The sequence below is a fragment of the Mesoplodon densirostris genome, chromosome 14, assembly GCF_025265405.1.
Source record: "Mesoplodon densirostris isolate mMesDen1 chromosome 14, mMesDen1 primary haplotype, whole genome shotgun sequence".
NCBI lineage: Eukaryota > Metazoa > Chordata > Mammalia > Artiodactyla > Ziphiidae > Mesoplodon > Mesoplodon densirostris.
The window spans coordinates 54,179,202-54,194,210 of NC_082674.1; the positions used below are offsets into that span (position 1 = coordinate 54,179,202).

Here is a 15,009-nt window from a genome sequence, read left to right on the forward strand (position 1 = left end):
CCACTGTTGGTAATTGCAAAGGAATGGAAACAACCCAAATGCTGACCAATAGAAGGCTAGTTAAATATATCATAATAGACCCTATACACTTTTAAAAGAATTGAGGAAGACCAATTAATATACTATATACTGCTACAGAGCAGTTTCTCAACTACTGCCCCCCTAAAAAGTGTTTTCAGACATTTTTATTCCTAATCACTCCCCATGAAGTTTTAATATCACAGATATACTGTAAATCCATTTATGTACCGTGGCCTTTGGAGGGCCACAAACCATTGTAAAATCCAAGAATTTTTTTCACCCTTCAAGAACAAACTTTTCCCCCCTTTGGGTGATATCCCCCATTGAGAATGCATACTGTAGCATGATCTACAGGGTATATACTGTAAGGTAAAAACCCCAAGGTGGAGAAAAGTATGTACAGTATGCTAATGCTTATCTAAGATGAGGGACAGACAGAGAGATGGATAAATAAACATAAACTAAAACTTTTTTAAATGACTTATAGGAGTAGGTACAGAGGAAGAGAACCAATATAGAAGTTAAATTTCTCTGAATATCTTTTGTTTTATAGATTTGACTTTGGAACTATGTAACTACTTAACATAGTTGTAAAACAATATTACATTTAAAAACAGCAATCCTTGAATATCAAAAGCAAATGAAACAAATGAACTTGACTATGTATCAAAGTACAGGCAAATCTACACAAAGAAGAATTACTTCAAGTGACTTTAAAACATAGTAATTTGTCCATTCATACCACAAGGGATATACCTTAAGAAAAAGAGGGAAAATTATTTCCTAGCTCTGCCCACTAAAAAAGCCTAGAGATCATGACCAATCCAGTAGCAAGGAACACCTCTGATACCTAGATTGTAATTTCTAAATACCATTTCCTACTAAAAGAAACTAGGGCTCCTTAGAAAAATGGCAGTTTACAAATATGGAGCAGAAAATGTATAATATGAATATCCTGTCATAACATGAAGAAAACCATTAATGACTACTCATAGAATCAAAAAGACTTGAGGAGGTTCCTACAAAAGATAGGACAATATGAACATCGATTAAAAAAAAAAACTTAATACTTCAAATATATATAAATCCATGTGCTTATAAAACATTTGGAAGATGCTACATTTTTCATTATTTTAAAAACTGTTAAAATAAAGGAAAAGAACCTAGACTTAATCTTGCCTATCCTTGTAAGAACTGTCCTTCAGAATTACCAAATAATTGTTATGGAGAAATATGGCTTTATAGAAATATTCCATTAATAAATGAATAAGGAAGTTTAGAATTAGAATATCATGATTTGCAACCCATAATGAGATGATAAATCTAGGCAATGATCATCAAATGGCTGCTAATTTCATGAAAAAAGAGACAACCAGATATATGCCTCTTGGCTGAAATACACCTATTAGGTACTCTTACCAAAAAGAAAAACTTAAATCTGATCAAGGCTTTAAATCTAACTACCAGTTTATAGAAAATACAAGCAAAAGGAAAACACACTAAACATGGGGATGCCGTTGGCAAAATCCAGACTGTGAGAAGCACTACAAAGACAATTCAATTTCTTCAATAAATATTTTGAAAGGGAGAAAATGAGAAGAATGGAGAATGATATATCAAAAGACATTTGAAATATATCAACCAATTGTAATATACAGTTGTTATTACTTGGATTATTATTTCAATACACTGTGAAAAGAATTTTGAGAGAAACAGGAAAATCTGAACATTGACTAGCTATTTGAAACTATGAATGATATTTGAGTTATGTTTTCAAAGATCCTTATCTTTCAGAGATACATAATGAAATACTTATGGATGAAATGAAATGATGTTTTGGATTTGTTTCAAAATAATCCAGGAGTAGGGGGAGGCATATAGAGAAAACCAAGTTGGCTATGAGTTGATAACTCACAGGTGATATGCAATTTATCCAGCTTCATATAACTCTCTTCATATAATTTCCTCTATTTTTGTGTATGTTTCAGTTTTCAATAAGTTTTAAAAAGCAGTAATAGGGTAGGACATGAATCCACACATAAGTTTAACACTGCTTTGTTCTCAGTTAATTGATTTTTATAAAGATCAAAAATTCCTTTTAAATGCAGACTAGAGGTTAACACCCAAGTATGTGTTACCTTCAGGTACAAATAGTCTTTTAGCAAATCCCAACAAAGAATTATGGTAGGAAGTCCATAGGACTGTATCTACTGATGTTTGGGCATCAAAGTAATAAAACTCTATCATTTCAGCCTAATAACTTAAATGTGAGGTTCTATTTAACTTCAGCTATTGTCAAAAATAACTGAGTAGCTTCATTTTTACGCATCTTAAGTAATTTTAAAGTCTGACAAATATAATAAAGAAGAGCAGATATCTCAATACTAACATCAAATAGTATTTATTATGTACTCACAGGTATATGATAACATATATAAAAAGATTTGTCTAAGCAAATCCCTAAATAAAATTCTAGAATTAGTGTTTTATAGAATTCACCTATTCATCCTTGCTGTTTTTAAAATATTTTTGACTACTTTAACAATAGATGCAATTATACTGGCCTGTATATTATTATTAACCTTACCAAAAATATTTAATAGATAAATCTGCTAACAGTTCATTTTAAAAGTATGTATCCTAATAATCACATATAATACTTTACAGTGGTGAAAGAAATCTGCTGAAATGACAGACAAATAACTAAAAATCACTTTCTGAAAAAGTACATAGGTTCATATATCCAGCTTAACAAATTGGAGCAATTCTAATACTTTCTACTTTAATATGCCTCAATTTGTATATGAAGTTAGATCTTCTACTAAGCTGTGGGTTCACTATAATGACCTTTGTGTTGCTTTTATCACAGAAACTTACATATCAATAAACCCTACGGTAGTATTAGTTTCATCAAATAGCAGAAAATCTGTTGTTTTGGCTTCACCTCAGAGCACACCATGTGGATGTTTTCATATCATAATGTTTTCAAGATCTAAATTATGGGAGATTATATAGGAGCAAAGAAGATGTTAAATACCTTTTACTACTTCCAATAATAAAAATCCCTTAAGTGGAATCCCAAGGTGGCCTCTGATCAATGAAATCATAATAAGCTGGAACCTATAATTAACTCTGAATGTTTTCCACCTTTCCTTTCAAAAAGAAGAAGAAGAAGAAGAAGAAGGCGTATGACTAGAAAAACTAGTTTCATTAATTTTTATCCTAAAATCTATTACTATGGTAGATTCCTAGCTCAGCAAACCTCTAACTCAGTTGCCCACAGTTTAACATCTATTGCACTAGAAAATTAGCACTGATGTTCAGACTGATCTATTTGAGGTCTTACAAAACCTCAATCAGATATATTAAAAAGTATACATAACTCTTGGGTCTGATGAGATCTGGGTTGAATCTTGACTCTACTGTTTTATAACTTGCTGTATGACTTGGAGCAAGTTATCTAAGATTTTCAATGCTCCAGTTTCCTTATCTATTAAAATGGGGATAAAACTATCTATCTCATAGAAGGGTTTTTTTGGAGTGGGGAGGGGGAATCAAATAATATATGCAATATTCTTAGCACTGGTACAGAATACCAAAGTATTCAAAAAATGTTCTTAGGTTTTGTAGTGGTGATAGTAGTAGAGTAATGGTGGTAGTAAGTAATAAAGAAAAAAAATTAACAGTGGTGAAAACTGAAGTTTCTACATAAACCTTTACAGTAAGAAACAGCAAATAACAACATTATATCCCTGAATTTCAAGGTAACTGAATCTTTTCTATATGAAACCTGCAAGATATCAAGGTTCAAATATATTTTCATATATATTATATTTTATATGAAGAATAAACACTCTTTACAAATGTGCAGGTTCTAAAAAAAGTAGATATTTGAGTAAAACATAGATAATCAGAATATTTGAAAGTCTTTTAAAAATCATATACACTTTTTTATGAAGAATATTTTGTCCTTTGAGTTAAGGTACAAACAAAAAAAGTAAGGATGAAAATAAAGGTAAACTCTTTCTTGAGCTCAAGATAATTACAAGATTATAAAATTTTCATTCTGCCTTCTGATAAATCATAATCTACTGGGAATAAATATCCAACCTGTTCTTAAATATTTTCCAGATAGCTTTGGAGAACTAAACTTTTCATCAGTATTATTGGGCATAAAGTTATGAGTCAGGAAAATGAAATAAAATAAACTGCATGACCTTTGGAGTAAAAATGAGAACAGTTTCAGAATTTGTGTTTAGCAGGCAAGCATTTAATCTTTGTTTCTATTGCTCTATTCAGAGGATAAAGCACTCTACTTTGTAGAATCAGCTCCCAATATTCATCAAATTCGTATAATATAGTGGTGACAAGAAAAAACACAGCTTCTGTCATTACAGAAGTCCATTTTGCTAAAATACTGACAAAATTAGTATTATTTATTTTTAAAATATATGCCATATACACATTCAAAAAAGAGAAATATTTAAAATTTCAGAGGTAAAGGGGAAACTAAAAATCATTTAGTCACCCTGGGTTCCCATGCTGAGAAATCCAAAGTAGGCTTCAAAGGACTACGAACCACCCAAAACTGATTGCAAAATTTTATGTACAGGTATATTTTTATGGAAAGAAGGTCCATCCACAGCTTTCAACAGATTCTCAAAGAGGTTTGTGATCCAAGCTTCTTCTGTAAACATCCAAGTCTGGATAAGGTTCTTCCCCTAAGGTTAGGCTCCATAGCAATCTGTACATTCATCATCATACTGTACTGTACTGTATAATAACTACCCAGTAATTTCTGTCTCCCTCCTACCAAATAAATTGTAGAAACAGAGCAGAAAGCATCTCTGCTTTGTTCATGGCTATATTCCCAGTATTCTGCCTGGTGTCTGTCATGTAATCAACAACCATTTCTTGAATAAATGAATCAATCATCATTTGCATAATTAAAATTGGGACTTTTTAAAAGTGCTTTCTAAATAAATATTCCAATTACATATCCTTAGTCAATAAGAACTTATAATTCAATTAAAATAAACTTATATTGAAGATAACCTTTCCAGAATATATTAAGTTACAGAGCACGTCTTCCATAAAACTTCTTTGTAGTCACTCAGTAGTATAAGGTTTCCCAGCAGATAGGAACTTCAACAAGGAAACTGCAAGCCTGCTTAACTGAATGAAATTTTGATGGCTTACAATTGGTGTAATCTGTAAATTAAACATATGACATGATCTCACATAAAATAACTAAAACCCTAATCTTAAAGGTATTTTCAAAATAAAAACTTAGAAGAAATTGGGTCTTTTCCATCATCGTGTGGAATTTTTTGCAATGTGATAGACTGTAAATGAGAAATGAATTTTAATAATTATCTAATTTAAACTTATTCAATGGTTTTTAAAATGAACTTAATTTCAGCTATACTAGTATTCCTTTTTCCACCTTTATCTATTTTCTTGACACAAAACTACTTCAACATTTTCAAAATATAATTTTCAAAGCTGTGACTGGCCCTTCATTGATTTCATCTACTAGAAAATTTAATTTTACTTCTTTATCCAAATGTCTCTGTAAATATTGGTCCTTATGATTTTTGTTTGTTTTAGTAAGACTAAAATATCAGAATGATAACATTATTAAACAGATCAATCTGGAAGAAAAAAATACCCTTGTAACTCTAACACATTCATACATTTTCAGCTAACATTACACACTAAAATTTGTCCTTTAGAAATTTCTAACATTATTTCTAATGGCTTACTTAATGGACATACCGGAAGCTGTGAATGCCCTGAAGTTCCTGCTGTAGAACCTCTTGCGTTGTTGCTATTAAGTCCAATGCTCCGACAAATTCAGAAGTAGATAACAACACCTGTACTGTAGGCTGAGTCTGGTGTACAGTGGCCATTAATTTCAGTTTATTGTATACTTTAACACAATTATTTCTGGTAAGTGCCAGTCTTAAAATGTGTAGTGATCCTTCACACATTACTTTATCAATCTGTGCAATTTTATCTCGAAGCATTTTTACAGCCTGGGAAGTTTTCTTGAGGTAGTCCTGCAATTCGTGTTGAGAGGTCATTGCATGAAAAAATGCTTCTGAACGTAGAGAGATCTGGTGAGCAATGTTTACTTCCACAATATCCAGATAATGGCTCAGCTTAAGAGGAAAGGAAACGAAAAAAAAAATCACAGCATGTTATAAGTATACATTAACTATCCAAATACTTTCTGAAAATGATACAATATTTCTACATGTATTTTAAATCCCATTGTGTGAACTGTTTGATTATGTGATGCTTGATACTAGGTATACAAAATAGAAGGGAGATGAAAGGTAGAGCCCAAAATTAATAAATGTAAGACAAAAGCATAGAAGGTGATTTATCTTCTTCCTCTGCTCCTGCCATTACTGTCCTCCAAACACCAACTACTTTCTAGAAAGTAAAAGTAGCCCACAGTCATCTCAGATTATAATCTAGTTTTAGAAGTTCCAAGATCTGAGAGAGAATGATTGATTTCCTTAACCTCCACACATCACTGCCATCACCAATATCATGTATCATTTATCTGACTGAAAGATGATTATAGTTACCATTTACTGACTTTCTATGTACCAGGCACTGGTATTTTATATATATCGTCTACTAATTTAAACAATCTTGGAACATAGGTATTATCATTATTTTATTTTACAGATGAGGACAATGAGGCTCAGAAACATTAAATAACTTGAAAAAAGTCATATGATTAGTAAGTAGAAAAACTGAAATTTGAACCCAGGTTTGTCTAACTCAAAAATTGAAGTTCTTTCTACTGTACCATGCTGCCTCAAAACGTTAGAGAATTCATGAAAGACAGACTGGTGATCCAGCCACAAATTACAGAGTACTAGAATTCACCTGGATCTTTTTTTTTTAGGCTGTTAATTTCACATTTCAACAATTATTCTTTTATCAATTTGTAAAACTCAATTTATTTCCAATGTGTTTTCCTCTTAAACAGTTGACTGAAACAATTAGTTCATATATATCTTATTTGTAATACTACCAAAATTAATTCCTGGAGTAACATGTATTAAGAATGCTTTCTAATTTCAAATATGGACTTCTAAAACTTGAGTTGTCTTTTCTTCCTTCATAACTGCATATGCCTTTTTTGACTATATTATTTTTCCATTTCTCTCCCACTTTTCTACTTCTAGATTCTTCAACCTATAGCTCAAACTTTAAGAATTATCTCTGAACATCTCAGGAGAATTTGTAGTGTTAAAGGGTTAATGGGCTTTCAACATTTAGGACTCATAAAATTAGAGGATTATTTGGTCACCAAGCCTGTCTCATTAAAACCATGCAGGATCATGCATATCTTCAATACAGCTGCTTCAATAATCTATTATAATATATAATAGGTTACAAATAAGACATTCTTCTATAGTTTAAATCTGTTGCATTTATACTCTTTTGCTGTTGTTCTTTTTACCTTCAACAGCTGTTCATTTATTTACCTAAAAAGCAATATGGGGATGAAGGTACTTAGGTACATCACAAGCTAAAGTAGACTCAATTTTCAGAAAATGGAGAAAAAGTAACTCCTGTAGGACAGGGGTACTCAGAATGAAGTTTATACGCTGCTGCCAGTTTGTGAACTGTTTAACAGGTCCATGATGAAATGAGGAACTCTGCTGGAAATTAAATCAACTTCATCACTAAGCCCACAGTATTGCTTTTTCATAGAAAGACTTTCTTAATGAAGGAAGCAGTGAAATGATTTATGTTCTAGAGCAAACTCGTTATCTCATCACAGACCAGCACTTTGGGTAGCAGTACTACAATAGGACAAAAATTTCTCTAATCCTGGTTGTAGCATCCCCTATTTAAAACTAGCAAGATAAAATGGGTGCTGTCAATCATACAGTGAGTTTGAATCCTGTCTTGGAATCCTGTCTTCCATTCCTTTTCTAAGAACAGAGCAGAATGAGGAGACAAAATGTAAATGTAATAAAGCTGATTCTGCAACTTACCAAAAAAAAAAAATTCCATTACTTTAGTCACTTTAAACATTTAGCATGAGAAAATTGTTTCATTTGAATTTCAAAGATTTCTGCAATTTATCAATACTCCATTGATCTATTCTTTTCAAAGGCATAATATTTTCATAATTCATTTCCTATTAAAATTCTATAAAGGGAACAATTTTTAAAGTATTCCTAAAAGTATCTGTATAGATTGGTGAAATTTTTATTGGCTTTTGTTTTTTTTCTCTTTTAAGGTATTATTCTACCAGGGGATATACTTGGAATGTGAAAAAGTAGTCTGGGAGTGAGCCTGTGTCTATATATCCATTGTTTTCATAAGATTTGTGAATTTATTCTTACTCAAGGAAAACCTTTATAGATGAAAAAGCTGCCAAAAAAAATTCATTTTCATTTTCAACTGTGAGAAACAGAATACTCACAATTCTTTCCCCACATTTTTTCTCCTCTCCTCCCTAAGTAGCCCTTTCTTCAGTTGCTGAGGAGGACTGGACCCAACTTATTGAACAGTCTATCTGAGGCAAGCTTTCAGACCGCCAAGAGCTGTCGCCAGACTAAAATGAAATGCTTTCATCTCAGTTTAGGAACCACAGTCAGTTTTAGAAAAGCTCTAAACTGAGTGCTAAGAAAGAACAGAGATCAAAGGTCTTTACTTCCTATTCCACTTTTAAAAGATTCTTGATCTGTGAGTTATGTTTAAAGTTTTATATTTTAAATGGCTTTCAAGATGTTGACTTCTGAAATATAGAACACTGTAAAATTTTGAAAAACTGCTGACTAATAACACGCAAAAGGCTATGCTTTGCAAAGCTTTGCAAAGCTAAAGGAACACTGCATTTTTTAACTATGATATTTTTGCTTCAAAATAATCATCATGGGCTTCCCTGGTGGTGCAGTGGTTGAGAGTCTGCCTGCCGATGCAGGGGACATGGGTTTGTGCCCCAGTCCTGGAGGATCCTGCATGCCGCAGAGCGGCTGGGCCCGTGAGCCATGGCCGCTGAGCCTGCGCGTCCGGAGCCTGTGCTCCGCAACAGGAGAGGCCACAACAGTGAGAGGCCCGCGTACCGCAAAAACAAAAAAACAAACAAAATAATCATCATTACTGTGTGTAAACGAGGAAAAATAGTACCTCAGGAAAAGTTAATTTTCTGTGCTTTAAATCATAAAGAATATAAAATTAGCCAATATACTGTTTGGAATAAATGTAAAACAATTACTTGTGTTATCTAATACATCCTTTCAATTGAGATTGATATCAACTGCTGTTTCAGATAAGAAGCACTCAAACAATAACCATTTCCTTTTTTAACAGCACAACTTGTACTGCATTGAAACAAAGTGCTATTACTTTATCAGTTAAGATCTGAAGGCTTCTAATTATCAGCAACAATAAAGATGAAATTAAAGGAATTAGTGCCTACTAAATAACTAACTCTGAACTCACACAAATAGTACCACTTAATTAAAATAGTTTTCTACATGGGAAAAGTAAAAAAGAAACTACCTTTTCTTGTAGCAACTTTGAGGAAGCTGCATCACGATTTCCTTTTCCACCAGCAGTATTAAAATGAGACCATGGTAAAACTGAATTAAAAGTTAAGGAATCATCCAAGGCAAAATCTGGTTTCATAAAAATCTATTAAAAAAATGCATTTCCCTCAATTAGATAAACATTTTCTTTACATCCATTATCCCTTCCAACATCATAAGACCATTAAACAATAATTAACTTGAATCTCAGGCATATACAGAAAAAGCAAGTGATAACAAGCTGAGTTATTTATACAAAAATCTGTAGAAGAAAAATAGATAAATAATGTTTCATCAAGCTAAAAATGCTCATGAAATATAGAAAAATGTTTTTCTTGCCTTTACCAACAGAGATGGTCATTCCATTACTACTTGGTCAAACTCACGAATGCAGTCCCACTGGGCACATACGAAAGGGAGATATCATACTTATCCTAAAATTTCTGTATTATTTCCCACTGATAGTGGTTTTTTTAAAAATGTCAAATATCAATATGTCTATACTTATATTTGTATTTTCTCTTGCTCAAAATTCTTTCAAACTTTCTTTTTTAGATTAGACATACACTAAATTTAAAAAAAAAAACAAATTCAATTTTATGAAGAGACTGCTCCTTTCCCTTATATACCACATCCATTTGGGCACCAAGTACTACCCTTAATATTTCCTCATTATCACTTGAATCTCCTCTCTACTCTATCTCCACAGTATTTCTGCAGCTCCTCATTATCTCTGGATCATAGTAAATGAATACTTACTGATGTCTTTCCCTAATCTATCCTCTATATATCTTTAAAATGCAATTATAACTGAATTAACTTCTCTTTTTAAATCTCTCAATGGATTCCCATGACTGACAGACCAAACTCTCTTAGAATGGCATTAAGAGTTTTATTTATCTCATACTTCACAAAATTTATTTAACCCCATCTCTAAACACAAGTATACCATGTATACTTATTTATCTCATACTTCATAAATATTTTTACTTAATATGTATATCTCCCCCAGACCATATGTTCCTATGAGACTGGATTTATAGATTATTAATCTTTCTATTCCAGCACATAGCATAAGGCCTGAAACATGGTTTAATCGATTAATTTCTATGTTATATTTTATTATATTCACTGATTCATATGACCCATATCCAAAAATTAGTATGAATGTGATAGGGAAATCCAACTAGGGACATGAGTATATTTTCTAGTCCCTCTAGTATAACTGAAAGTATTGATTAATTCAATAAATGTTGACTATCTATGATTTTACTCTAATGCTAGGCACTAAGGTGGAAACAAAGCTAAATTATTCCAGAGGTCCTAATCTCAAGGATCTTTAGCCCAAGGGATGTGATAAAATATATACATAAATATTTTATAAGGGAAAGAGTGACAAATGCTTTAAAAGGGAAGGCAGAGGTCTAGATAAAATGCTATGGCAGTTTGGCAAAGGGGCCAATGATCTTCATTTGGAGGAAATGTATTCATGTAAAGTTGTCATTTAAGCAAAAAACTGTAAAGGATTAGGTATGGGGAGATAAGAGCAAAGTCTTCCAGGCTAAAGGAACACTGCAAGTAAAGCACGGAGCCAGCAAAAAAGCCTGACTGAAGTAAAGAATGTGTAAAGATTAGTAGGCAAAAGTTAAAAAGAGTGTGCCTGTGATGGAAGTGCATAATTAAGGGCCTTAAATTACAGAGTTTGCATTTTATTTTGTAGGAATCAAAGAACTTTAACAATGACTGCCCTTTCCTTCCTGTTTCTGTCTTTCATCCTTCTGTCTCTTCTCACCCCAAAGAGCAATTATCACAGACCTCTTTGAGAATATGATGAATGCAATGGACTCCTTCCCCAGAAAAAAAAGAAAAACAAAAAAACACTCATCTATCACACATCTCTACAAAATTCTTCATACAAAGAAAATATCCCTAATGATTTGGAGGGGTAATAAGATGAATAAAATTATATTTTAAAATGAAAAGATTTAAACGTATTTGTAGGTTTTGGTGATAAAGAAGAGATTGATCATGCAAAAGAGAGAGAAGAAAAGTAAGAAAGTCCCAGAAGAGGCAAAGCGGTCAAAGCATCAGAAAACAGCCCAGTGAAAGCTTCTTACAAGGCAAAATTAAAGATCAAATATTAAAAAGCTGTATTCTCATTTTTTAGGTTTTATTACCTTAGGTACTTGCTCCAGATCTGTCCTGGATTTATCTATTTTAAAAAAGGAAAAGGGAAAATAAGATTTTTTTTTATAACAACTTTTTTTTTATTAGTTTCTGCTTTATAACAAAGTGAATCAGTCATACATATACATCTGTTCCCACATCCCTTCCCTCATGCATCTCCCTCCCTCCCACCCTCCCCATCCCACCCCTCCAGGCGGTCACAAAGCACCGAGCTGATCTCCCTGTGCTCTGCGGCTGCTTCCCACTATCTATCTACCTTACGTTTGGTAGTGTATATATGTCCATGCCTCTCTTTCGCTTTGTCACAGCTTACCCTTCCCCCTCCCCATATCCTCAAGTCCATTCTCAAGTAGTTCTGTGTCTTTATTCCCGTTTTACCCCTAGGTTCTTCATGACATTTTGAAAATAAGATTTTTTAAACCTTGTTTTCATTTTATTTCCATAAAATATATTTTGACAGATTCAATACTATACTAGGTCACAATTAAATAACCATTTAAGTTTCTTTCTTCAACAAATATCAAACACCTTCTGTATACCTAGGAGTAGGCAAAGCAGTGAATAAAACATATGTTTCAAATAATTTTAATCAATTGTTTAGTAGCAATAAAACAACTAAATGTATTCAAGTCTTTTTTAAATGGACACAGAAAGCTTGGTGCTGTCTTACAGAAATGCTATTTTTATTGTTCAAAAGATCCACCATCCCATCCAGTATTTCCTATGATCAAAAAAATTTTTAATGCCATAGTAGTTTTCTTCTTAGACATCTTAGTTTGTATCCTCTACAAACTTCTTGCAAATGAACCTCCTTTATCTTCGTCTCACCAATCAGATTTCAGACAAGGCACCCTCCTTTCCAAAACTAAGCTTTCTGTACTCGGACTCCATCCTCTCCTGCCTCTTCTCTGAGCTCACATCAATTACCCTGCCTCTCCATATCTTTAACATTTTAATAGCTCTTTACTCTCTGCATATAAACATGCTCAGTCCTCTTCCATTAAAGAAGAAGAAGAAGAAGAAGAAGAAGATTAAACTCAGGGCCTAGAGTAGGCTGAGGCAAGGGAGAACCTCAGGTGCAAAATTTAAGGAAGCACTCACTCTCAGGATTATGCGATACCTCTCTTGCCTTATCTAATCCTGGCCATGCAAAAACCTTCTTCTAGCACAACTGCTAGTAGAAACAAACCAGAGGGATTCTGTTCCCTCTAGTCAATACCTTAACATTTCAAATCTTCAAGTCACATCCATATTGGCAGTCTCCACTTCTTACTCTTGTACCCACACCTTAATACATAGTATTGAAGTTTCTGTAACTACTACTCCAGTCTAAATGTTCTCCCTAAGATCTCCCAAATTGCCAAATCTACAGAGATTTCTCAGAGTGCAAACCTGATCTATCCCTGAAGTATTCTGACACTGTAGGCTAATTATTCGCACTTCTTTGAAATTCTAACTACCTTCCGTCTCTAAGGTGGAACTCTCTCTTGGTTGACTCTCCTACTCTCTGACTACTTCTTTTTAGTCTCCTTCACAGGTACATTTTCTACTCCCTCTTAAATGTGACAGCCTCCTAGTGTTCTATCATCAGTTCTTTTCTCCTTACTACTCACATCCTCCCGGGTGATCCCACCTGTGCCCTTGGATTCAACTACCATGCTATTGTCTAGCATACTGTCTATGATAATGTCTATCATACTTGTATCTCCAGCCTAGATCTCTTTCCTGAGCTCTGGGTTGCATACCAGACCTCTCCTTCTATGCAAAACTTCAATTAAACCAGCCTCTATCTCCTCCAAACTTCCTTCTCCAATACTACCTCTCTCACCTAGCCAGCTGCCCAAGCAAGAAATGTGGGAATCATCCTTGAAGCATCTTGCTCCATTTCTAACAAATGACTGACCACCAAAACCTGTGCCTCCATTTCTGCCGCATCTCTTAAAGACCTAATTTCCTCTCCATCCTCATTATAACTGCTATTAGGAACACATGATTTCTCGCTTGTATTACTGCAATAGGCTTCTACTGTATTCTTGCCTCCAGTTTTATCATCATCTATAAGTTTACTACCCACAACTTCTTTCACAGTGAAATATATAATCATAACTCTGATCATGTCTGGTTTAAAATATTTTGTAACTTTATACTGCTTTTAGAAAAGAAAAATGTCTTAGCATGACATACAAGGCTCTTCATGATCTGACTCCACCTACTTCTTCAGCCTCATTTCTTGCTCCCAGTGGAGCCAGCATACTGAACTCTTGCAGGTCCCAGAACATGCTAATTTCTCTCTTGACTCCACGGCTTTGCATAAACTGTCCCCTTTCCTGGAATGCCTTTTTGCACATAAATATTTCTTGATAGTTAGTTTAAAACACAGACAATCCTCATCAACTCTAGTTTTTATAAAGCTAAGTTAGGAACTCTTTACAATATTACCATGCTGAACTTACTGCCTGATATACAATGTTGGTTTGTTTAACCTTGCTCAGGAGACCATCAGCTTCTTGAGGACAGGGACTATTTCTTATTCATCTATTTTTAGGCAACAAGCAAAGTACAAGGCACCTGAATATTAAATAACTATTTGTTGAACTGAAGGATAACACTACCATCAGATCCATGATTTTTCTCTTTAAAGCTTTTAGAAAAGATTATGATTGCAGGCTATAGAAATTTCACTGAAATAAAAATTAGATATGATAGTCAACAAGGTCCCCAAATTAAGATTTTGTCCATTAATATTTATGCTATGCTACAAATAGCACATATTCATACCATGAGTATGTAAGAGAGTCCTGTCAAAGGTATCTTTAGGAGGACAAATTTTCTTGCATCTCTCATGAATCTTCTCTCTCTAATAAAAAGACAAATAAATAATGTGATCAATGCTGTGTGGCAATATGAGTATTCAAAGCATTAAAATATTTAACAAAACAGAATATCAGAATATACCAAATAAGTTCTAAATTTTTCTAATATGAAATCACTAGCCTCTTGAACTTAAATACAAGTAACAAGTATGCTTAATAAACCAAATACCACTGAGATGTGTGAATGTCTTTATACTTATACTCATCCCATTTTATACAATTATAGTAAAATCTCCATAAACTTAGAATGAAGTGGGAAAGCAAATACAAAATCCTTATTTTTATAACATAAATCAATTAAGAAAATAACTTTTTTAAAATAAGCAAGAAAATTTTAAACCTATATACCCAAGATCGAA

At 33.1% G+C, this 15,009-nt stretch overlaps 1 protein-coding gene across 4 annotated transcripts in view; it reads right to left on the reverse strand.

Annotated features, from left to right (window-relative positions):
• VPS54 (VPS54 subunit of GARP complex) overlaps nt 1-15,009 on the reverse strand; it is a 104,348-nt gene that overhangs the window by 47,678 nt on the left and 41,661 nt on the right. For all 4 annotated transcript variants that reach the window (XM_060116704.1, XM_060116706.1, XM_060116703.1 and 1 more), the window contains exons 4-7: nt 14,556-14,634; nt 11,768-11,802; nt 9,565-9,696; nt 5,800-6,185 (exon numbers count right to left, since the gene is read on the reverse strand). In XM_060116704.1, coding sequence (XP_059972687.1) covers nt 5,800-6,185; nt 9,565-9,696; nt 11,768-11,802; nt 14,556-14,634 — 632 coding nt within the window. The remainder of the gene's footprint in view (nt 1-5,799; nt 6,186-9,564; nt 9,697-11,767; nt 11,803-14,555; nt 14,635-15,009) is intronic.